The 25913-nt window shown below is 34.0% G+C and overlaps 1 protein-coding gene across 1 annotated transcript in view; it reads left to right on the top strand.

Moving 5' to 3' along the window:
* Positions 1-7132: 7132 nt before the first annotated feature.
* LOC149554087 (Tetratricopeptide repeat (TPR)-like superfamily protein) overlaps positions 7133-25913 on the top strand; it is a 32489-nt gene continuing 13708 nt past the window's right edge. The window contains exon 1 of the mRNA XM_089789425.1: positions 7133-7813. Coding sequence (XP_089645551.1) covers positions 7244-7813 — 570 coding nt within the window. The 5' untranslated portion in view covers positions 7133-7243. The remainder of the gene's footprint in view (positions 7814-25913) is intronic.

Consider the following 25913-nt stretch of genomic DNA (forward strand, 5'->3'; position numbering starts at 1 on the left):
ATCAGATGACTAATGAATTCTAGATCAAAACTTCTTTGGAGCTACTTCCATAAGATCGAGTCCTACACAATATCTGATAGCACCTCTAATGTACCAATCTTCTTTTCTTGGGAGAACATCCCTACACTTTGTTGATGGTGTCTCTTTTCTGACATTTTTTTTTTAAAGGATAGTTCAAATGGGAATGAAACATTTTATTACTCCACATCACAATGTAAAATTCTCACTCTTATATTGTTGAAAAATTTGCACCACATCAAATATTGCAACCTTCTTTGTGCTCTTTTTCTTCTTCGCAGAGAATCATTCCTAGGAATCAAAGAAAAGAACAAGAACATAATAAATAAAATTGGTATTCATGAGTTAATAACTAGCAATACTTATCTTAAAATGTTCAATAACATCCTTCATGATGCCATCTTCTTTCTTCCTTCCTGTTTGTAACATACTCCTAAATCATTTCCTCATACCTCTTCAATCCATTAATATATGTGTCATGTGTCTCATATGATTTCATTGTGTGAGATATTGACATCGATTGTTCTCCATAACTTATACTGTCGTCACTGTGATAATAATAATTATTGTTACTGTCTTCTATAATTTAGTCAAATAATCTAATATTCCTCCATCTTTAATCTGTAAACACTTGAAGTCTCTATTGCCCATCAATTATTCCTTGAAGGATTGCAGTCCATGGCATAGTCAACGTGGGTTCATTTTCAATCTGCAACAGTGACTTATGATCTAAGAACTTGATTATGGGCTAAATAAGATCTGACATGGAGGTTTAAGCTAAAGACATATTCACCATCAATTGTTAACTTTTGTCTGCATTCACTAAGTGAGATTGCTCAGGTATTGTGAATTAAGTTAGTGTTGCAGAAGTCTTTTCAAGTAGTAATAAAACATTTGCAACTTGTATTGTTCAACATGAAATGTGATGTTATAGAAAGGCAAGGTCTTGAAGATGTATTCAGTTATCTCAAGTGGCTTCTCAATGGCTCTACTTTTAGTGATAGGAGAATTTCTCCACATGCCAAGTGCACTCCTTTGTAATTTATGGCTCAAAAGTGTGTAGAACTCTAAGGTTGGTCCAAGACCTATACCCACCTCACCAAAATATTCCCCTTCAAGAACAACTTTCTGACTAGAATACATTTCCATTACCTTTGTTGCCGAATCCAATATGTAGCTTCTTGAGACATGAACCTTTTGGTGCAATAACCTTCCAACACACAATTCTCTTTCACCAACCAGATTTGGATTATCAGCAGTCTACTGTTGTTGTAACCGTTGCAACGCACAAGACAATCCAAAAGCAGTTGAATGAAAATATTGCCTCCTTGTCTCAAATGGAAATAGGAAGGGGCAGGCTTTGGTTAGTTGGTAACACCATGAAGGCAGACTTCCATTGCATAATGCCAGTGTATCTTGGATTTGACATGATAATTTTGAAGTTAGTTTGCTGCTTAAAAAATCTTTTTGTCGAATAATGGGGCCTACAATTCTCAATTCATCAAATGTAGACATCTTCCCCTCTGCAAAACCATCTAATGCTACTCCAACCCTTAAACGAGGTGCTAAACAGTTAAGACCTTCCAAAACTTGTAATAGCAACAAAATATTATAGGTGGGATTTGATTTTTCTAAATCACATGGAAGCTCTCCTTGCATAATGCTATCCAAGAGTGATGCCTGTTGTCATGAAGTCTCAGAGCTAGAACTGTTAGTAGTAGCATTCTTAGAAGTCTTAAGTGTGGAAGAGCCTATAGAGAATCATGTTAAATCTCTCTCAGATTGGAAATCTACCCTTTTTATATGTAATCATGTAAATCTCATCCCAAAGCCTTCGACCCTCACCAGGGGCATTATCTAATCCAGTATATCTTTCATCATCATCTTCATCTACTACAACTTGGCATTGGATTGCTTGATATATTGTTAAAGATCTCTTGAGTTGCTTCCCACATGATAAGAAACTTAGTCTAGGAGGATTGTTTGTACACTTGACCATGGATAAAGAGCGATGGTCTCTAGTCCCCATTCCACCCCTACTACTAGAAGAAGAAAATCCAAACATTGTTGTTGCTGCAAAAGATGTTGCTTTTGTGCCTAAAGAATTACTAGTTTTCATATCAATGGATTCATTGCTCGTTAAAATGGTAGATCTGCTTCCAGATCTAGTACAAGGATGTTACTGAATTTTTCCTTGTTAGTACATAACCATTTTCATATATTTTTCCTTCGATAAATCTGATCTCTTTATGTTGCCTGCAAACTCCAGCCGACAACTTAAACTTTCAAATTCATTAATTCATGACAACTTTATTATTAGTTAATTCTTTTTCCTTTAATCTTTGGTAATATCTCCATTATCTCTGAGTTATCATGATAACTGCCTTAGTCCAATTGATATTACTTTTGTGAATATCCCAAGTTCAATATGAACCCTTTTAAGAATCCAAAGATTTATGCAACACATATATGAAGACACAATTGGCCTCGATGATGGTGGAAGATAATTGTTCTAGCCTCATTAATCTTTGAGAACAACCAAATGCAACTATCTTAAGATTTCTAACTATACGTTGATCTATATGCAGCAGATGTTTCTCATCTGAATCATTTCCTTTTGTGTGCCATTGTTGTATCAAATTCAGCTAGAACAACTAAACCAACACTATATATATATATAAAGAGTTTTTAGCGACATCATACAGTGATTTTTCAAAAATCTGGAAGACCCTGCACATATCCATTTACAAGAAGCACTTTAGTGATCTGCAGAGAACATGGAGAATCCATTTCTCCAATTGATTTTCCTTCCAACCTAGTTGTAATCTTAACCCAGGGATTTGTAGTTGCTCTGATACCATGTTAGTGAAATAAGATTTGAACTTGTAATAGCACTTATGAAATTTTATGTGTTTTCCAAGTTATTAGATGAATGAATATATTTGTGAAATAAAGACGCATGTCTCTTGAAGAGACATGTCTCTTTAACATATTGACTTACATTAGTTATAGTTATAACACAAGTAATATACTCTCAATATATTATAATTTTTATAAAACTATATATATATATATATATATATATATCACTCTTAATATAAGTTTATTATTTGATATATAATATTTGTCATATATTATATATCTCATATATATAATATAATTTATCTGATAGAATTATAACATTAACAATTCTAACGGATAGTTGTCACTTGCACAACACAACCATCACGATCATAAGAACCTATCCCAATAGATGAATGTTGCTTTTATAGAACAACTATCACATTGATGTCACAATTGTGATGACTAACTAGAAGCTTAAACCATAGTGTGAGCCATTACCATTATGATTGATTACCTCCCCATCACAATTTGTGACAAAAAAAGTTTGACGCCTGTTCAACGGGAGCCAATTCATGGTCCTATCACTAGGACAACGATTAGACATCACAATTGTAAAAACCTACCATTGCAATTTGGGTACAAATGTAGTAGTGTCCCTATGAGGGGTCTACCTTGTTAAAGGCTTGCAAGACTATTAGGTCTACCTTTATCAAATAATTTTACATCACATCCAAGTAAGTCCTCTTTCAGGAGATTTACAAAGGCCTATTAGGACCACTTTATTATAAAAATTAACCCTAAAACACCTATTAGAATGTAACACTACTTGATCCTTTGGTTTACACTTCAATGCTGATGTTAGATCTCCTCTATCTAATGCAATATCACCTCCATGTGATTGAACTTCAATGACTTAGCTCAAAACTATTCACTGCATTGCTCGATTGCTCTACATGTTTCACCTTCAACTTTGCATGCATCCAATCTCTGAAATCACACATGCTCCACACACACAAATTAGGTCTAAAACCCTTCTTAAATAAATGTTTGGTGAAGCTTCTAGATCTCAATCAAGAATCTAGATTCAACTCTTTTGTTGCTTTGTCCTTGTAATTTTTTGATTGGCTAATCTCCCTGCATATGCATTGGTAATCCATTATTGAAGAGGCAATTACCTCCATAAAAACTTCTCCATCATATAAATACACCTCCAACTAGACAAAAATGGTTAACATAAGATTATGTGCCATTCCAAACAAATATATCAAATTTTCTTACTTGACACTAGTAGCTTACTAATGCTCAACCATGTCTATTTTACATGTTGTCTCTCAACTTCAACTCTACTCAGCTTACACTGTAATACTCGGTCTCTATTACACTCGACATATGTATGTATTAGGAAAATATACTAACTTCTGACCAACTCAACTTATACTGGAGTACTTAGTGATCTCAGACTTGCTCGGCAATAACTATTGCTCGACACTTAATTGAAATATGTATAAGTCTTTATTCCATTTCTCAACTTGTATAAGATGGTTGAGTTGCAGTGATGGATGACCAATCCTACCTTGTGAATGACTAAGTGTTGGACACTAATAAACAACTTTGCCTTAGGAATCAAAAGAGAAAAGAATGAGAAGATGCATGAATGGATAGAGTACTCAAGCTCCCCTTATAATTGCATACATCGTACATATACAATAAAGAATCCCTCCATAGGAAGGAAATAAGAATACATGATACCCCCCCATAGGGAATGATTTTTTGCAAGTATGGGAGTGTTTGGAGAAAAAATGTGGTCCAATTCCTACAAACAACATTTATCTACTTAGGAAGAAGACACACCAAGTACAAATACAAGAATGCTTCCCATTTTGGATAGGAAGAAGGAAGGGGAATCCAAATGATATGTGATGTCTTTAAAAATTGATGATGTGTCACCATGTCTATGAACAATGAAGATGTCACAAACCAATCAGGGTCAATCCCAATAGAAGAAGGTGACAAACAAGGAACCAATGGTAACTGATCCATGTAATATTGTGGTTCAAACTCCAAAGACAAGGGCATCTCCTCAAAATATGAAGTAGAAAGAGAAGAAAAGAAGCCCTTCCTCAATGTAGAATACACTACACTCATGATAAATAATCTTGGATCAATGTAGAAGTTGCATCAAGAAAAATGAATGATGATATTCTCTTTAGGAAGAAATGGTGCTATACGTGTATCCAAGAATCTTCCCTGATCAATAGAAAGAACCCTCAAAATGTAGAATTTTTGAGGGACTTGAAGAGGATCTCCAACACGTGAGTATGATCAACCATGCAATGTGCTATCTCAAGTGAAGTTTGATACTCATGAATACCAATCTCCAAAGTCTCTAAAGTCTTTCGAAGTGAAGAAGACCTCCTATAACTACTGTATCAAAGGATACACAATCAAGTCAAACTCAAAAAAATGATCAAGTGAAGAATTATGAGAGTCAAAGTGTTCCCTTACAATAACTAAATAAGGATACATTAGAATGAATGTTGATGGTATTCCTATGAGGGAGTATGTTAGTAATGCTTGATCAATGATTCAAATGTTATGTGTTGTTTTCACGACAGTGTTTGTCATTGATGTCAACATAAACCTTGTTTTGTGAAGAGTTCCAAAGTTAAAAGGGAAGAATTGTTCGACGTGGTCAATAGTCAACGAAGTGTGTTATGGGCACTTGAAGATAGCTTCAAGAGCATGTCTCGATGTTAAGTCTATGTTCACAAAAGAAGAATTGTAGTTTCAACAGAGTCATGCAAAGATTTCTAGAGGTTGCTTTCAAAGAGAATTTCTAGAAAGTGGGTTATTAGTAAAATGGTTATATCTTTTGATTGAAGGATAGTCAAAGACATATTTGTGTTCAGAGTCTATTTTGTGTGAGCTGACTATTGTAAAAGTCATTTTGGAAAGAGTAAAATTGTAATGCAACATGTAATGTAATATCTTAATGATGTCCTATAGTATTATTATTATAAATTGGGAAAGCCTCAAGACCAACTCACTATTGTCTTTAGGACTTGGTATAAAGGAAAGGTTGTTTCCTTGGTTATAATCTTAGTGAGATCATTTTTGTAATGCAGACTTGAAAGTGTGATCCAGTGTAGATGGTTATTGTGTATGCAAGCATGATGCAACCATCTATTTGATTAGAGTAGAGATTTATGTTGTAGATGTACTATGAGCTACAAAGGAACTATAGTGACAAAAGAGTTATTAACTCAAAGATCTTGGATATGCTTATCTGGAAGATGGTCTAGTGAAGATTGTTTCTAAGGCTATATGGAGAGTGGGTTAAATTGTCCTCCTTTCAACTCCTAACGAAGTTGGCATAGCTCCTAATAGGGTTGTAATCTCCTAATAGAGATTCAAAGTCTCCAAACAAATACTCTCATATATTGATTGTATTTATTGACTCCTAACAACATCTATCCTTTAACAAGAAACTTTTTATGTCAGTACATCATCTTGTGGGCATCATTCTCACGGGGTTTTCACTCTAATCAAGGGTTTCCCTAGTTAACATATTTGGTGTTATTGTGCATGGTTATCTTTGTATGGTTGTTGAATCTATTGCTTACATGTTTCAAAGTTTACAAAGATAGCGAGAGTTGTTTTAAGCACATACTTCCTAAAAATCATAGGAACTTTATAAAGTTAAAAAATTGTCCCAATGAATTGGGAATCGATTGTACCATTCTTCAAAGTTCCATTGTCCATCAATGATATTGGTGATAAATAATTTTAGAATATTTAAGTTAAAAGTTTTATAATTCATTTAAAAAAAAAAAAATTAATTTTGAGAAAATATTAATAATCAGTTAAAAAAAGTTCTTTGTCAATAATTCCCAAACACATCATCAAACCCAAAATTTGACAGTTAGCATGTCATAATAGTTTGATGATGTTAATACCTTTCATTTAACATTTTAAGATAAAGTCAAAATTTAATATAATATATATTATAAATTAGTAATATTTCTCAAAAATTTCATATCTTAAAGTTTCTATATTCATATGTATTATAAAGTAATATTAAATTATAGAAAACAATTATAAATTAGCAATATATGCAATAATAATTGCATAGTAATATTTTAAATTTTAAATCTGTAAAACAAATTTATAGTAAACTTTAATTTTATAAAAATGGGTGGATTACCACTGCTGCTAACGAGCGTAATTTTCTCTTAAGCAATAAGATGCCTGAAAATTGACATCAGCGAGTACTGATAATTTCTGTCATTTGGGAACTTGACCGGCAGGCATTCATTTTGTAATACATGCTGTCGGAAAAGAAGGAAGAAGAAATAAATTAGTTTAAACAGTCTACTCCCATATGCCAATATGCATCTCCTCGATGGAAGGGGCGATTTGCATTCAACGATATATGCTAGTTAGCATTCATATCAAACAAGTGCCCCCGGCCACACGGGGATCCGCCTTCCGCTTTACCAAAAACATTTCCCAAACATCTGCTTATCAATCAAAAGTTCAACACATTATCCGGCGGGGCAGGAAATCTCACTGCCGTAAAACTTGTCATAACGGGTTCTTATTGACAGCAGCAACAGAAGACCACGAGAATGAGCCGACGTATGCAGACGCTTTGGATTTGGGCGCTGAAGAAATCTCCTCCCATCAAGTAAAAACACAGGAATATGCGTTGAGGTGGACTGATGTACAAGTCCAAAATGTGGATGTTGCACAGAGGAAGCTCATTGAAGAGTTGCCTCCAAAAATGAGTGGAAGAAGTAGGGCAGTTATCAAACATATAATTTGTATGACAGGGGAGGATGACCCATATGCGTTGTTAAGGAAATGGGTTAAGATCATGAAACCCAAAAGAGCAGATTGGCTTACAGTTCTCAAAAAGTTGAATTCATATGATCATCCTCTTTTCTTCAAGGTCGGTTCTGTTTCGGTTTCTCCTGAATAATTGTTCCTGCCAAATATCATAAATGTGTATTGAACAATTTGTCTATTGTTTTGTATGATTTCAATGTTCAGTTCTATAAGATATAGGTTTTAGGGGTTTCTGGTTGTATAGTTCTCTGCATATGACTTGCTTACACGAGCCATAGGGCTCAGGATAAGGATTGTTCGAATACCATGTAGAGTAATTTTCATTAACAACGGATAAGTATTAGAAATACATTAATAATTATTATCTACTAATTATAAATTTTTATGATTACATGGTTTACAATTAGAAGCAGCTGGTGAGTAAGCATGGCCTATCAGAACACAGGCGATATAAATGTAGAACTAAAGGCTACCGGCTAATAAATAACAGTGCTGCCACTAAGCATGAGTTGGCATGGCAAGGGAAGGAGAAGAGAATCGTCCCGGCAAGGAATCTTGGGGGAGGATCAGGGACCTTTCAGCGAGCAACACCAACACTCACCACTCAGGCACTGGAGATCGAACAGGGGTCTTGACAGCACCCTGCAATCGCCCTTAAGCTTTTCACAGGGAGAGGGGGCCCAATCCCTCTGCGAAGGAGGCTGTTAGAGTTGGCTTTGGCCGTGTGGGTGACTTTTTTGACAGGGATCTGATTGCGATATGTTTCCCTTTGATCAAAGCTTTGCTAAAAGTACGTGGACCACTTCCTTAATTGTTGAGGAGGTTCTGCAGCTGTTGGCATTCTAGTGCTACCTTTGTTGCTGGTTCTAGGATCTTAAAGTACGTAGAGGTAAGCGCATGACATTTCAAATTGAGAGAAAAACAACAATTAAAGTTTTTGCATTGAAAATAGCACAATCTCTAGATTTCTGGTGCTGAAACAAAGCTCCGAAGAAATTGCAAAAATGACATTTTTTACTAGATAACATGGCCATATCTCCAAACAAATAGTGTCCAAGTATCTTAGGCAAGAGGGCATGTCCAAAGGAGGTGTTTGAAGGGCTACCATCTGTGGCTGGCTGGGGAGTCAGGACGAGTAGACCCAATATGCATACGTCTTTTATCAAGCAAGAGCTCTTGATAGCCCTAACGCCAAAGAAAATTAGCAAACTTGGGCTCATTTTGGGCTGCAAGAGACTTATAATTTTACAAACTCAAGTGTGCAGGGACGAATTCTATCCCCACTGCTTGTTAAGCATACAAAGGGCTGAGGAGAACTGACATAACACCCTGTGAAGAAGGCCTGAGTTATAATTACTGAATGTAATGTCCAAATTGCAATGCGAGTCTTTCAACCAAGTTGAAAAAGGCTGGAGTCCTCAGCTCACGAAGCATGAAATCTGGAATCAACTCTTATATGTGAAATTGTGAATGATAGATAGAAAAACAATTTGGGCGATTTGGAATTTCTATTTTAAGGTTGTGTTTAAAGTCTATATGCACCCAAAAACATACAATCATGCAAATCTGCAAAAGGCCATTATGGTGTATAGAAGTGATGATGTGGTAGCTAATATGTCTCAAAGGTAAAAAGTTGCTTGCTGAGTTCCTAAGACCTCTTAGTTGTCTCAATTATTTTCCCTTTACCTATTATTGCTTTTCTTTGTTTTTGTTTCATGTAGAAGTTGTTTTTTGCACTTCAGTGAATTTGTTGCTTTCAGCAGGTGGCAAGAATAGTTTCATTTCAGCAAATCCTGAATGAAGTGGTGATTTCATCAAAATGAGTTAAATGCATGCTTTACTTCCAAAAAGTGAGTTCTTCATGCATTTCCTCTTCTATTTCATTCACTCAAGATTCATGACTGCACTTTCACTTCTCAACAACCATTGCTTTACTTAATGTGCTATCCTATCCATTTTCTAGTGTTCAAGAGGTTTACACAAAGTAGACTCTACCCAAATTTCTCTATGAGAAGCATTTACCTAATTCAATACAGCATTTAACAGCAATTGCCATTTTCTATTATCTAAGTTCGCCATTTTAGTTAGCTTTACTTTGGAGATTCAACCATAGTAAACTGACAGCGGGGAAAATAAATCACGTGCATTTGGATGTGAGGACACACTCCAATCAAAATTCTGCTCTACATTTGTGGTACTTTGCTTCTGGTGTGGGATTTCCTATCTTCTTAGATTAGTTTCTTCATTTTAATTAGTTTTGGATGTGTGATTTGTTTAGTTTAGATTTGTCATTATCAATTTATTTAGGTTGTTTTATTGACCAGACAGTTAAATTTTGTTTTGTATCCATTAGATTTGGAATTACATTCTCATTTGTTTCTGAAAATAAATCAGTTGCCTTTTGTAGATTCAATTGCTTGTTATTTCCACAAACCTGATGAGATGTTGTCATGGATGTCAAAGTTAAGAATGTCAGAAAATGCAGCAAATGTGATATCCATGTTGAGCATAATCAAATGTCAAAGTATGATGACATGGCGATTAAACAGGGTAGCAGCCAGATACAATGATAGAAGATTAATGGCATGAATGCGTAGATACAGTGATCATAGATGAATCTAAAATGTCTCTATATGACAACAGTAATAATAGGAAGCAAACATTTATGAATTATATTAATAACCTCTACACGACTGAAGCAAATGAAAGTCACATGTGCAAAAGTGTTTATATCTAGGTATAGATGAGATTAAATATCATATGACAAAATGCATGAATGTTATATTGAAGCCAAAGACTACAATGGCGACAAATAAAAGGTACCATGTTATAAAGCTACATACTCTGTTAATAGAAAAGATTGATGTATGACTTGGAGCAGCAGACAAAACATAAACATAGTATCTATATGAACCAAGATACATGGTGTCATGAAATCTGTAAAGGCCAGAGATAAGTATGGATTAGAGATAATACAGGGCCCTGATCTAAGACAACACAATAGCAAGAAGCATCAACGGCCAGGTAAATAAGATAAGCAGCGTGCACAGTGGTTTGAATACAACCTTGGAGCAAGTAATGTAGAAAATACCAGAAGAGTCACCCTTCGAATAAAGATGTACCTACCAACAAAGCAATATGCTACAGCAACAATAAGGACGTGAAAATCTCCCAAAATGGCACCAGCAATCAGAATAAATGATGTCGTGGGTTTCTAGTCAGTGTTAATACGACAGATGGTAATGATGCATTGAATGGATGGTGACATGAATAGAAAAGTTACAATAAGGGATTCAGTAACAAGTGCAGTCAAATTAAAAAGGGAAAATATTAGTTGTATCATATGGAGTCAACGTGGTTGGAATGGTTCCAACATAGAACAAACAGTGATACTGTAAAGAAGTGTTTAAAAGAATTCTGACTATGATTTACAGCATTTTAAGAGTAAGGATTTGAAGACACCTACGTCAATAACATATATGTGGCATTGATATCAACTAACATACAAACAACGTTGAACAAGTATGACAGGGCAACCATCTCCATTATCACCAACAACTATAATAAAAAAGCTTGACTTATCAATAACTATAAAAGGATGCCATCAAATGAGTATGGAACAATTAATAAAGACCAATAGCCTGCTACAAGCTATCGAACATCTACAGATGTCGTTTTGTATATACTGAGCATAAGGAAAATCAGATGTAAACAAAGGACTTGGGCGGTGAGATGTTAATATCAAATATTATGTATAGTGCTGGAAAGATGATGCCAGATTTTAGAAATGAAACAATACGATATCTATCAACATCAAGAGATGACTGTTGGGTTTGAAGTGCTTAGTCATCGTAAATATCAGTCTGCAGTAAATGAATCTATTTTAAAATACATACAGTGATGACCTAGTCTCTATATATGATTATCAAATTGCAAGGATGACAATGGAAAATATGATAGAAAAAGCACATCACAGGAGTTACAAATATATGTTTCCAGTTGTTCAATCAAATCTACCATGTCACCAAAGTCAGAGTAGAAGTTGTGCATAGACATTGGCAATCCTGAAAATGTGTTGTGTGATAGTTAACAGCGAGTTGCCCAGTGATATCTTCATCGAATAAACAGATATGATCAAAGATGGAACAGACTGATGTATTTTTAAAAACAATTAAATTTGTTTGTAGTACAATTACAAATGATGTTAAATTAAGGAAAGGGTGCAATTAAAGTCATAGCATAATATGCAAATAATCTAAATTCACTATCGTGACTTATAAAGAGGTGCACCTATTCAGAATAAAAAGATATATTTTTATTTCTCAAGATATAAAAGAAGAGTCATTTTTTAATTTGCAAAAAAGTATCTGCAGTTTGAAGAGAAGCAACAAAACAAATAGAAGAAATATATGTTCAGATATTTTTATCTGATATATGTTAAATCAGAATAATAGGTGGAGTGTGAGGAGTATTAAAAGTGAGAGGAATATGAAGAATAGGTGAGATATTTGATGAATATGTATGTGGAATAAAAATAAATAAAATCAGGACTGTGTGTATGCTAATAAGAAGAAATCAGATGTATGTGAAGAAAAAAATAAGATTACTTCAGAATAATAAAAATGAGAGGATAAAGAACAAAATATTGAAGTAAGAGAATAGAGGAGGTTATAAAGGATGATATTTTTGGAATATAAGTGTGGAATCAAAGCAGTTATAAATATTAAACTAAAGAGAAGAGGTTTGAAGTAAAATGTCCATCATCAGTTGAGTCGGCAGCATTATCAAGGTGGAAGAGAAGTTTGTGCGTAGGGGGTTGATGCTCACAGAGACAATAGTGGGGGTTGGTGCTTTTAGTCGGTGTCTGCAAAGTGTGGGAGTTGGAGTTTTCAATGAGTTGGTGCTCATAAACAAAAGGGTTGGAGCCTCTAGTAGGTTGTAGCCTATAAAATATTGTAAAAGAACAATTTCTATAAGAAAGCATTAATTTGTCGTGGTTTTCTCCCGCATTGGGTTTCCACATAAACATTGTGTTATTGTGTTGATGTGCATAATTATTTTTTTCAGCGTTTGAAGTTATTGTTTGGATAAAAGTTTTAAATTGCAAAAGTTGTTATTATACTGATTCACCTCCCCTCTCAGTATAATCGTGTGCTCTTCAAAACCAACATCATTGCTATATATCAAAAGCATCGAGGGGTCTAGTCATTTGGGTCAGATCAATTCATTATCCAAACTCCCCAACCTTTCTCTCCTTACATACAAATTGTGTTTGGTTCTAGTAGTTTCCTTTGATAATTGAAAACAAGTATTGTTGTTTTTAAGGGAATATTATTGTTTTAAGGAAATCTTTGTACTTACATAAGAGTATAAGCTTCCTTGGGAAGACCTTAAACTCTTCTAGAGAACTTATATAGACATCTTAAAGCAAATCTCTTTCCAAAAAGGTTTCTAGGAAATACTTAGTGGATCTAGATAGCACATTTTTTGCTATAAAAATCTTAACAATATCTAGCAGAAACATGCATCGCGCTGTTGATGTTTACAATTTGTAGTTGTAGGAGATATCCTAATTACCCGTGATAGTGCTCTTTCATATACTTGCGTATGGAAATATGAAGAGACATGCATTTGGAAATATGAAGAGACACCCATTTTGAACATGAAGAGACTTGTAGACATATTATGAAGAGTTTCTATGTTCAAGTGTTGAGAGGTTACGTTTTTGAAGAGCATTTACATTGTTTTTGAAGATCATTGTTTTAGTTTGAGGCTGGAGTTTTGGGGAATTGTATTTCAAACTTTTGTTTATTCATCACTAAAGCGATATTTTTGTGTTGTTGGGTATTTCCTCTTAAGTTGAAGGATTTTCCTAGGATAATTATTTGGGTGTTATTGCTCATATATTTTGCTTTGCTCCTTATTTTCATTCCTAGTCTAAAACATTAACATAGTATCAGAGCAGGTTTAAGCAAAAGCAGAATGGAAATGAAATTAGATTTGAATTTTGAGTTTTCTTGTGTTTAAATTTGTGATTTTTAGGTAATGCAATGGTTGGGGCTCTAAAGGTCCACAATTGAGTGGCAGAGGAAGGTTGCCTTGTTGTTTTTGGAAGTTCCTTAGAAAGGTCACCACAAAGTCATCTGGGAAGATAGTGGTGGAATTATATGTGGAGGGATCCATATCGTTAGGTATTGAGTACCTGCCTATAGCCCATTAGGTGATGCATCTTTTAGTTATCTTTGTCTCTATTTAATGCTTAGTACAAAGGCCCATGTATGGTTTTGATTCTGAAAGACAGAGTGATTGAGATATGATTGATCGGATTGGCGTGTTCCTATTATGTTTGGAAGACAATGATAGATTGGTTGATTTTTTCAGTGGAAGTCATCAACCCTGCTATCTTGTTTGAGTATAGAGGACAACATCAGTAGTTCTACATTCTTTGACAACGATGGTGGCGGTAGCATTGGTGATAGTGTTGATTGTTTGTCAACAAACATAACTTGCGGATTCTGCTTGGTTCCATTGGATACTATGGTGGATTTTCTAAGTACATCACATTGCATGGTGAAAAGTGGTATGGGAGTGAATGTCTTCGAGTGTTCACTCTCATCAGAAAGTTCGTGGTGGAATAGAGTTTATACAATTTAGGCGCAGAGATCTTGAAACCAACGATGCTTGAAAAATGGAATGAAAATCTCTTGATGAGAAGATCAAGAAATGGGTCTACTCTATGAAAATTAGTATCCAACTTTTGTTTGTCCATAAAAAGCCATTGTGCGTAGATGTGTTTGAGGGGCTTGATAAGATGAGAGATTCTTGTTTTGCCAAAATCATCAGTGTAACATAAAAAATATGGTTTGAGGCAATGTGTTTGTTAATTACCACACTTCTTATGTACATTAGGGAAAGTGAAAGAAGGACCTTCAAGCATAACCTTCAAAAGGACACAAAGTTGATGAGCATTATCCTAATGGATGTAGGGGTGCTAATGCTAAATCCAAGCCCTTTCAAGGATGCATGCAAAGGAGTCTTTTTCTATAGGATGTTCTTTCCCTTAATTGTTGTATTTGGTTGATTTGATTATGTATGTGCAAAGTGCAAGTAGATTGCCCAATTGAAATGCAAGTGATGAAATAGCATGCATGAAAGCTAAGCACATATACTAAGTCCTCTTTGGTTGATGGTTGTGTTGCTCTTGACAACTATCAAGTCCTTTAAATATGTTGCATATCATCCAAGGTTGCATAGGTATGCTTACTTACACCCCTAGGACCCGTAACCATGTACCCAAGTACTGGGTGCACATACCCAAGTACCAAGTACTCAATGGAGAGAGTCATAGCTAAGGACCTTGATTAAGATTTCTGATTTTTGGTTTGGTTTTTTGTTTGTGTATCAATTTGTTGTTTAGCAGGCTTAATTCAATATGCAATCAATTTGAAACTTTGATACAATACTGATTAACAGTAAACTTTATCACTATTCAAGTCACACGTTTATCATTTGCAATATGTCATTGATACTTGATTTATGATCTTCTTGGTCATGTTTAAAGTTTGCCTCCTCTGTTATGTATCTAAACATTTAGCTTATATTACATGTAATAAGCCTTGTTGATCACATTGTAACAGGAGAATGTTTTGTTTTGCCTTTTTCGGTTTTTTGAATATATAAGAGTTTTTACAAATTTTCATAATAGCAGTAATGCTTAAAGAAGATATGAAATTAAAACCGAAAATGGTTGCCAATATAGAATTACATTGCAGTTATAATGAAGGCAATTATTGCAATTCAGAAACTCATAGACAAGCCTTTAATTCAAGGAACTTGTTTGTGCATGTAGTGTTTTATATATTGCAGCCGAATCATCAGAAAATCCACACCAAACTCAGTCGATGACAGCCAAGTAATGACGTTCCTAGAAGATGCAATATTGTTGGCATAGCAAACCCAAATGCAGCTCAAGTAATGCAGACACTGCTACAACAATCCCTAACATCACCTTCCCAAAATGGCCGCCCAATAAAATATGTAATTGGAGATTTAAACCGCCTTCAAGCAACAGTCTTGTAACAGAAATGATGGCTGAAATAATGGTGTCCAACCAGTAAACCCTTTTGATATGAAGAAATGTAGAAATAATTCTTAGAATCAGCACAATTCACTGTATATTTTCAATAGATCAAAGTGTCAAATGAATAGAGGAATCAATCCTCTCCAACAGCTAACTTTGAAACTCTCAAGAGCTCCCAAAATCATAAAAAATGCAATAGACAAAAGATGGTTAGAATTCCTCATGAAGGCCTTTTTATAATATAAAATGAAACTTGGCTTCTCATTCACACCTAGCACCCAATACTTTGAAACTCTCAAGAGCTCCCAAAATCATAAAAAATGCAATAGACAAAAGATGGTTAGATTTCCTCATGAAGGCCTTTTTATAATATAAAATGAAACTTGGCTTCTCATTCACACCTAGCACCCAATAGCTTCATGAGCGCATTTTCACTTAAATGCACTTTACATTATACGTAGGCACATAGTTGAATAATAGAATTTATTAACTCCCTTTGCCTCCAAAAATGACCTTTTCATCAATATCATGATAGTTTGACACACAAGGTCATTGTTTCTTGTGCCTAATAAAAAAAAACTTTCCAACTCGGTTCAAACGAGCTATGACACTAAGGTGGCCACTATACAATACCAACAAAAATAGCAACCTCAGTGTATTTAGTTAAATAATAATTATAATTCACCTGTTTGGCAAAAATGACTAAAGAAACATCAAACTCGAAATCTGACAACGCATGAGTGATTCTAATGAAGAAAGATATCGAATGAACCTGATGGGGTGACTTCCTAAAAAAGACACTCCCTCCAAGATTCTTGCAGCCCAAACTAGAAGCCAAAAATAAAAATTGAGAGCATAATTCAACTCCCCTAATTTATCTGAGCTCATCGAAACCATATGTTGTTAACTTACTATAAATAGTAAGTCCCTCAAAACAGAGCCAAAAATCACTATTGGCCAATGGAGAGCCTTATAACTCCACAACAAGGTCCTCTAAACACTAATATCAGCCTACAAGGAGACAATGATAGACTGAATCTATCAAATCTGTTGCAATTCAAAGATGGGGACTTCACATTATAATTACCAACATATTGCAAATCTGAAACTGAAAATAATACATTACATCTGCAACCTTTGTCACTGTTCTTGTTTTGAAAAACCATTGTTATAACTCATATTTTCAGTCTTTCTATTAATATTAAATTATATTAAAAAAATTGATGTACCCAAGTATTCTTGTCCCCTATTTTGAAAAATACTCGTACCTGTAATACCCAAATGCCCGTCCCCGTGCAACTTGATATCATCAAGGAAGGTAGTATGATGTAGGTGGATGAATTGCAATCCTTTGCCGACCATCTCTGGTCTTCTTCTCTATAATAAATTCATGAGAAAATTAAAGATATATTTACTCCTGTTTCTGGTATGCATTGTCATCTTTACTATATATGTATTTAATTCATCGTATATAGCAGAAAACAATTGGGACCACCCTGATGCCAAACAAACATACCATAGCATATGAAAGCAAGAAACTTAAGGATGCTGAATGACATTTCTCCATTTATATTTATAACAAACAAATGCTAGATATTATGCATGTTTTAGCCAAATTTCCACAATTGGTTTGTGGGAAGTTTGTAGTTAAAACAGTTCATAATAGCTTGAAATTCTTCCTCAACCAAAGAGATTTGAATGATACACAGCAAAAATGGATAAGTGAAATTCAAGCCTACGATCTTGATATCGAATATGTAAAGGGGAATAACTCAGTGGTGGCTTATGCACTCTCTACAAAGTCTTATATTTATTTATAACTGATATGTCTGCTGATTGGAAGGCTTTATAGTGGCTGGCTATGTGAAGAATTCAACAACTAATGATATTTTGGAGGGAAAGTTGCAAGATGATAGTTAAAAGGTGATCAGTGAGCTCATCCTTTACAAAAAATGGGTGCATCTCATATCGGAGTCAAAGATGGAGAGAATTTCGAAGGCATGTCATGATGCATTGCTTACTGGCCATCTAGGCTTCTACAAGACATACAGACAGGTGAGAGAACATCTGGAATGCCAACAAGACAAGGCAGAACATGTCTTCCCAGTTGGTTTATTGCAGCCCCTACCTATCCCAAATCTGAAATCCGAAGTATATCCGTGGATTTCATCATGGGGCTGTTAAATAGCTAAGGTAAGGATTGCTTGAATGTGGTTGTTGATGGACTCACTAGATATGTACACTTTCATGCCATATCTTAAGAATTTAAAGCTGCATGAGTGGCATATTTGTTTCTTAGGGAAAATTTGAAACTTCATGGTTTGCTGAACAATACTTTAAGTGATAGGGACAGTAAGTTATCAGTTTATTTCGGCAAGAACTCCTTCATTTAACAAGTACTAATTTGACATTAAGCACTAGCTATCATCCATAAACTAATGGGCATACAAAGGTAGTCAAAAAATGGATAGAGGGTTACATGAGGTACTATATTGCAGGGCATTAGATAGTGTGGATTTATGTGTTTGCTTTTAGTGGAATATTGAAATAACACGACTCACCATATGTTAATTGACATGACTCACTTTAAAGCACTTTTTTGTTATGATGCTACTTCATTTATGGATTTGGTTCGTACGGATAGTAGAGTACAAAGTGCAAAGGATTTGGTGCAGCAATTTCTCAAGGAAAATTAGCAGCATGCTCAAAATCAGTGAGAACTATATGCTGATAAGCTCTGAACTGAGAGGGTTTTTGAGGTTGGTGATATATTGTTCTTGAGGTTGTAGCCATATAGGCAACCTTCTATAAAAGGGAGTGGAAATGAGAAGCTGAAGCCATGTTTTCATGGGCCCTACAAGGTGGTAAGGAAGATTGGTGAGGTAGCTTATGAGCTGAAACTTCCAGCTGATAATATAATCCATAACACCTTCCATGTTGTGTTTCTTAAGAAAGCCCTTGGACAGCATGTCACCCCTTTACAAGAGCTACCACCATTGGGCTATGTGGAAAGATTTGATTCTAAAACTTGAATTGGTTTTAGATGTGAGGAAGAAGAGGTTGAGAAACAAAGTCATTCTTGAATATTTGGTGAAATGGAGACGACTTCCTCTTGAAGATGTAACATGGGAGGGGATTGAGATTTTTGAGCATCCTGTCATGAAATCGCTCAACAGCAAGCAATTATGGGATGAAAGGACTTTGACGAATACAATCTAGAGGTTGAGCAACCAGCTTGACACACCAGTGACGTTGGCTGACACCCAATTTATCTGCCTTGTCTTTATATAAATAATCATTAAATTGAATTTTTAATAATTGAAAGATATAAATGCTTTTGAGGCCAAACCATGTCGATTTTCTTTAGAGGCGGACTTATGATTATGTCAGTTTTCCTTTAGAAGACGACTTAAGGGATGCATGCATATACTGGGATAATGTTGTTATGAGAGGCATTAGAGAATTTTGGGTTTCATGCACTAAATGAATATAGTCAGATACTTGAACACAAACCTGATTATCCTTAGTTTTGTAGGAGAAAGCCCCTTCTAGGTTACATGTTAGCATTATAATAGCTCATTCAATTCCTACAAACTACATTTTGGGTGTGGTCCGATCATTGGCTTGTAAAGGGTTTGAGTTCATCAAGAGAAATTGCGAGTTGGTCCAGGCTTAAATGATATCTCTGAGTTTAGATTTGCTTTGTCTCCAAATGACAAGCTGCCTACAAAGGCAATAAGTTTTAGGGTGCATTGTGAAAGGATAAGAGATTGGGTTCTAGGAGGAATTTTATGACAATGGTTGGTACTCATGCTTCTGAGCAAGAAATCAAGGGCGCAGACCCATCATTGCTTGCACTTGTGAATTATGTGAAAACAGAATCAAAATAACAGGAACAATGCAATGCAAGATTCAAACTCGCAATCCACTGTTACCTGAGACTTTCTTAAATGCTTACTAATACAATATAATGCAAGATTGAAATTTCATTGTTGCTCGAGACTTTCTTAAATTCTTGGATGTAAATTTTCTCTCAGATTTTGTAACAATACTTTGATATCATCATGATAGTATGAAGGCTGGATGCTTGATAATGATATTGCGAGCTCTTGAAAATAATGCTAATAATGCTTGATAATGCTCAAATAATAGTGTGGTGCTTTTGACAATAATGTTAGCTAGGGAGAAGCAGATAAATGAATGAGTGAATGTCTTTTTTACATGCCTCTCACTACATTTGATCAGTGGGAGAGACTAAATGGAAAAATCAATGGTTGAGAAAGATAAGTGAAGGTCAGGCCTATAATGCACATGGATTAATGAGGTGGAAGGATAAGATGAGGTGTAAATGCATAGATAAAATAAAGTAATTATTAATTTTATTTATTTGAGGTTGGAAAATTAAAGAAATTATTTGAATTTATTTAATTTTGAGAGGGAAGTGTTAGCTTATGAAATAATTTTGAAAATTATCTAATTGTAAAGGACTGAATGATGAATTAATTATATGATAAAATAATTTAATTAATACTAGAGAGAAAATGATAAATTAGTTAAGTAATTTGGATGAAGCAGCATTATGCCCAGCCTTCACCCTGGAAAGAGGCGAATGAATGGAATGCATGCCCTACAGTCGAGGGCTCTCAACTAGTTGCAGCAAAGCTGATGTGGCTCTCAAAAGAGCTAGAGCACGACTTGAGGCTGCTGATGTAATTTTGTTGAATCAACAGAAGGAAAATGATAATGATGTAATAAAATAATTAAAAATTATTTATTCAATATGGATAGAAGAATAATCCTAGGTAATAGGTATGACGTGATGAAAATGCAGCCTTTTATAGATATCTACGACACCTTACAACATAAGGTCTTTTGGGATGATTGATTCAACTAAACATGAGGATAGTGGAGGGACAACATAAGAAGTGTAAACAGTATAAAGTTCTATGACCATTATCGTATATAGATTTATCAAGTTAAGCTCTGTTGATTTGGCTATTGATAACCACAATGTGTGTTACAGACTGTATTTCAGAATGATCTGATTAATGAATGGAACTGATTATGTTTTGTTAACCAATATACTGAATCTCTCTCTTTGCCTCAGTTGATATAATGACTTGGAAATTAGTTTAGAAATTGCTATACTATGTACTGTCAGAGTTTTATTTTTCCTACCTGGTATATTTCAACCTAGGCCTGTGTAGGCCAACTCACTATCTAAAGTATATTGAAGTTTGGCTAATATGTTCTTTTTATGGGAGTTTGTAACGCCCCGCTCGGGAACCCAAGAGAATTAAACCTAACATGTTACAATGTTTACTGAACTATTTTTAAAAAAAAGTTTTAAACAACATCAAGATAACATTAATGCGGAAGCAATATGAACATACACATCAAATACACATATGCAAATATAGATACAGTTTCAATTCCTCAAGAGTTCCTTTACGTTGAGTCACATTTAATAATTTTAAATTAATTAGTTTAAGTTCCAAGTACAATGTCTCAAGATCATAAAGAAGTAATAGATACATAATCGCATAAGCAAAGCATAAGTATATCTAATACAATGAAAGTACATCCACTGCACATGTCGCAGGGTATGTGAAAATAGATACAATACACCAGGATATATGATAACATATATACATCATCAGAAAAGAAGTCTCTAAGATAAGAAATAAGAATGATAAAGGTACATCTTCTGCAATGAACATCCAACAGCTGGTAATGTGAAGGGGGAACCCAAATGGTAAGAAGGCACTACCTCCCGACCGCGTGGTTACCTAGTCAGGCTTCCACTCCCACCGTGCAGGGAAGATAAAGAACGATCCACATACGGCTATCAAACATAAAACATTCCTAGGCATGAAACTCCTAAAGGCCACAACTATCTCAAAGGTAACACATGCTACTAAAGAAGATAAAATAATCCAAAAGTAAGAACACTCAATCCAATACCGACACCACATAACCAAACATCATACACAAACCAAGTATAAACCAAATACCAAGATCATAAGATAAAGTCAACGAAAGATAATCATCTCAAGTCAAAAGCCACATGTCAAAAGTACAACATTCATGAATCACCAATCATCATCAATGAAAGTAAATAACCATAATAAACACATCCGACAATAGATACACCACCAACAATAAATACACCACCAACAATAAGTACACCACATCCAACAATAAGTACACCACCAGAGATACACAAAATCTACAGAGGAGACTCAGCTACATACTAGGGAGTGTCATCACATGGCTGCTTAAGTTACCTTGGACTGATCTCTTAAGAGACCCCGGACCCTCAAGCGTTGAGTTACCCTGGACTGGTTACTTTGAACCCCGGACCCTCAACATCACACATATGGAAACTAGAAAGCCCTCTCAAGAAGACGAGGCACTCTTCTCATTCCCATCCTTAGCCTATACAAGCACTCAAGGCATGGGTGGATCAAATCTCTAACTTATCTTTTTAGTGTGTTTCCCCCCCATAAATTTTAATTACTAGATTATCACTTATTACATAACTTGCATTAGGTTACCTTGGTACTGACCACTTTGGGTCTCGGACCCCTATGCAAGCCACTCCCAAGTCACGTACCTAGACAACCTCTCCTAAGCACATAAAAACACAGTTGTGTCCCATACCACAACATTCATAAAGATCAAACTCGGTTCCTTAACAGGCAACCTAATAACAAGATGGTTCTCCCACCCAAGTACACATAATTTCTCCACAAGATAAACCTCATAGATATAATCTCCAATATGAATCACAAAACACATCACAACATCTAGTCCCATAAATAGTATCCAAGAAAACTCACAAAACCTCTGGTGTACATCCTAGACTGGTCAACATCTAATCAACTCGAAAATTCACGAAGGATAGACGGTACATAGAAAACATCATAGTGTCACAGTTGATTTGATTTGAAAGCATATAGTTGAGTTAAATGAAGGTTATAGTTTCAGTTCAACATACATTTTCAAGTAAAATGTTTCAGAATTCACCCTTACAAGTTAACCCACTCTAACTCTAAATTTACCCTTACTGTTTTAAGTCAATTTCCTAAAAACAATCCAAGAATAATTTATTTAAATTATTAAATTAATACTTGTTGTTTCTCTCAAAGATATAATCTATGACTCTCTTTTTCTTTATTATAATCAATATTATAATAATTAAATAAATCTAAAACTTAATTGGACAAATTCCAATATTAATTAATTCTAATTAAATTATATTTAATTAAATTAATTAAAATATAAGACATTCACATTAATTCTAATTTCGTCACTGATTAAGACTTTCAATTAAATATTACCATAATTTAAATTTGTTGATTAATTAATAATTTATTAAAAAATAATAATGATAATAATTTTATTTAAAACATAATTGAAATTAATAATAATAATTCATTATTATTTTATAAACTAAAACATAACATATAATATTTCTTAAATAATAAATATTAATTAAAGAATATTACTTAAACTTTAAAATATATATTAAAATACAAAAAGATTGGTTTGAGCTAAAAATCGCTGGAAGGCTTTTTGAAAGCCGTCGGCCATAATGGCAAAGCCGTGCGGCTGCCTGCGTAACTGCAGGCTTGTCTGCTGCCGCGTGCAGCAGTCAGCCTGCGCACGCACGACGGACAGGAAGGTGGTGGGGTGGTCAAAACCCCCCCCCCACATATATAATATATATATTCTTTTAAATTTATTTTTATTTAAAAGTTTCGTAAGACATTTTTTTTTTATAAAGAGTTTGATTTATTTTATAAGATTTATGATTATATAAACTTTATTAAATAATTCCCATATATATATATTTTAAGAACGTTTACGATATTAGCCTGATAGGAAGATAAATAAACAAATCGAACCCTTCGAATTTTCATTATAAGATTTTCATTTCCACCAACAAACCCTTTCTAAATTTAAATTTCTAAATCCCAATTTAATTCAAAAGCCTAGATCCCGATTTATTTCCAATTTCTTTCAATTGCAGAACGAGGTTATTTAAATAGTTTTTTTCAATCCGGATTCACAGATGGAATCAAAAAACAAAAGATGTAGAACGAAGGGTGGCAAGATTCATACAACGGAATTTGAGAAATCAATTTTCAACAAGCACGAAGAAGACAGAGATTCGAAAATATTTCTACAATGGTTCACAAACCCTACCTTGATCTGATGCTAACAATTTGGTGAAACCCTTGCTAATCCAAACCCTTCAAAGCTTCCAAAGATTTCTTTGTTCCCCTTCCAAAAGTGTGTTCCCTCAAACCTGTGTGTGCAATAATGACCCAAAACCCTTTAATATAGAATCTAATTACCTTTTAGGGCTTCTGTCTCCCCAACTCAAAAATTATAATTATTTTATTTAATTAATTCATTCATGCACAATTAATTTTCTTTTTAAATTAAAATATTTTATTATTATTCTTTCATGCACTTTAAGTGAATTGTTAAATTACTTTATTTAACTTTCCACTTTACTTTTAAGTTAATTTAATAACCTTTTAAAATCTCTTGCACACTTGCTTAGAATATCTTTATTAAGTTCACATATTTTATCTTTTAATTAATCTCTTTTATTTTCAACTCATGCATAAATCATGCGAACTATAATCTTTATGATAATTAAATATCTTTTCACTTTTAATTTCATTTTTTTAGAAACTTAATTGATAAAATATTTATTAACTTAAATAACAATAATATTTAGCATTTATTTAAAAATGCACTCTAAATATATTATTATTAAATTAAATTAATATAATCACGTTCTAAATTTAAACTTTATTTAACTTTTTAATATATTTAGAACGTTTAATTTGATAAATATTTATTAACTTAAATAACAATAATATTTAGCATTTATTTAAAAATGAACTCTAAATATATTATTATTAAATTAAATAAATATTATCATGTTCTAAATTTAATCTTAAAACTTTTATCTTCAATTTAATTCTTTATATTTAATTAATTTCTCAATTAATTAAATATAATTAAATATTCAAAATATCATAATAATTTTCCATTAAATTAAATTATTAATTTAATCTATTAATTAGACTTAATTAATAGAAATTCATCAAAGACTCACAAAACAACATACGCACAAAGGACTCACGGATTTAAAAAGGGTAGACAGTTTGTTACGAGTCCTCCTTGCAGGACAAGTATTATAGGCTTATGGCTAGGATTGGACCTGATCATTATCTTCCCATTCTCACCATTTGAGTATTTGTAATAGGGCACGCTCATCCTGGCAATTCAGGAAAGTCGATGCCCGATTCCTGCATCCTGCATAAAAGACAAGCATGTACATGTATATAATATATCTAAACTAAACAGACAATGGCAGGGAGTGGTTCATCGTGTAGATTTCGACTAGCAGGTGACTACGACTCCCTCCCCTAACCACATCAAACACTTCAGACAGAAAGATAAAATAAACACGCGCACCATACACATGCAAGCATGGGGTAAGTATAAAATCACAAATCTAAGATCAAATGCGTACATATAATAATGCATCTCTATCAATACAACATAATCATCATTAAAGACATCATGTTAACATTTTTATGAAAGAAACCACATTTACTAATTAGGAATCATTAAGATATCATTAACAACACATGAATGAAATGAAATCAACAAATATATATGTAATCCAAAACATGAAATAATATCATAATATTGTAAATCCAATATCTCTAAAACTAATCAATGCATAAAATCAACCTAAAGCAAATTGACAATGATAACAAAAATGCGAACTAGGGGTAGGCACTACAGAGTTCTATTCTCAAAATCTATGGTTGGGGTGAATTCAACAATCTTACAATAGGGCGATTTTTGCTTCATAAAATCCTTCACTTTTTGAGGCATGTTTTGACTTTGTGCCAGCAAGCTCATTTGATGCATGTTTGGGACAGTTAAGGTGCTGAGAAATAGAGAATCTGAGGTAGGAGAGGCTGAAAGACTCTTAAATTAGGTAGAAGAAACATCATGATGAGTATCAAATGGAGCAAAAAGTTTTAGGTGGATGATATTGTTTGGTTTACCTCGGTAAGGAGAAGCA

The sequence above is a fragment of the Cupressus sempervirens genome, chromosome 6 (genome assembly GCF_028749045.1).
Source record: "Cupressus sempervirens isolate cs-2001-9-10 chromosome 6, ASM2874904v1, whole genome shotgun sequence".
Lineage (NCBI taxonomy): Eukaryota > Viridiplantae > Streptophyta > Pinopsida > Cupressales > Cupressaceae > Cupressus > Cupressus sempervirens.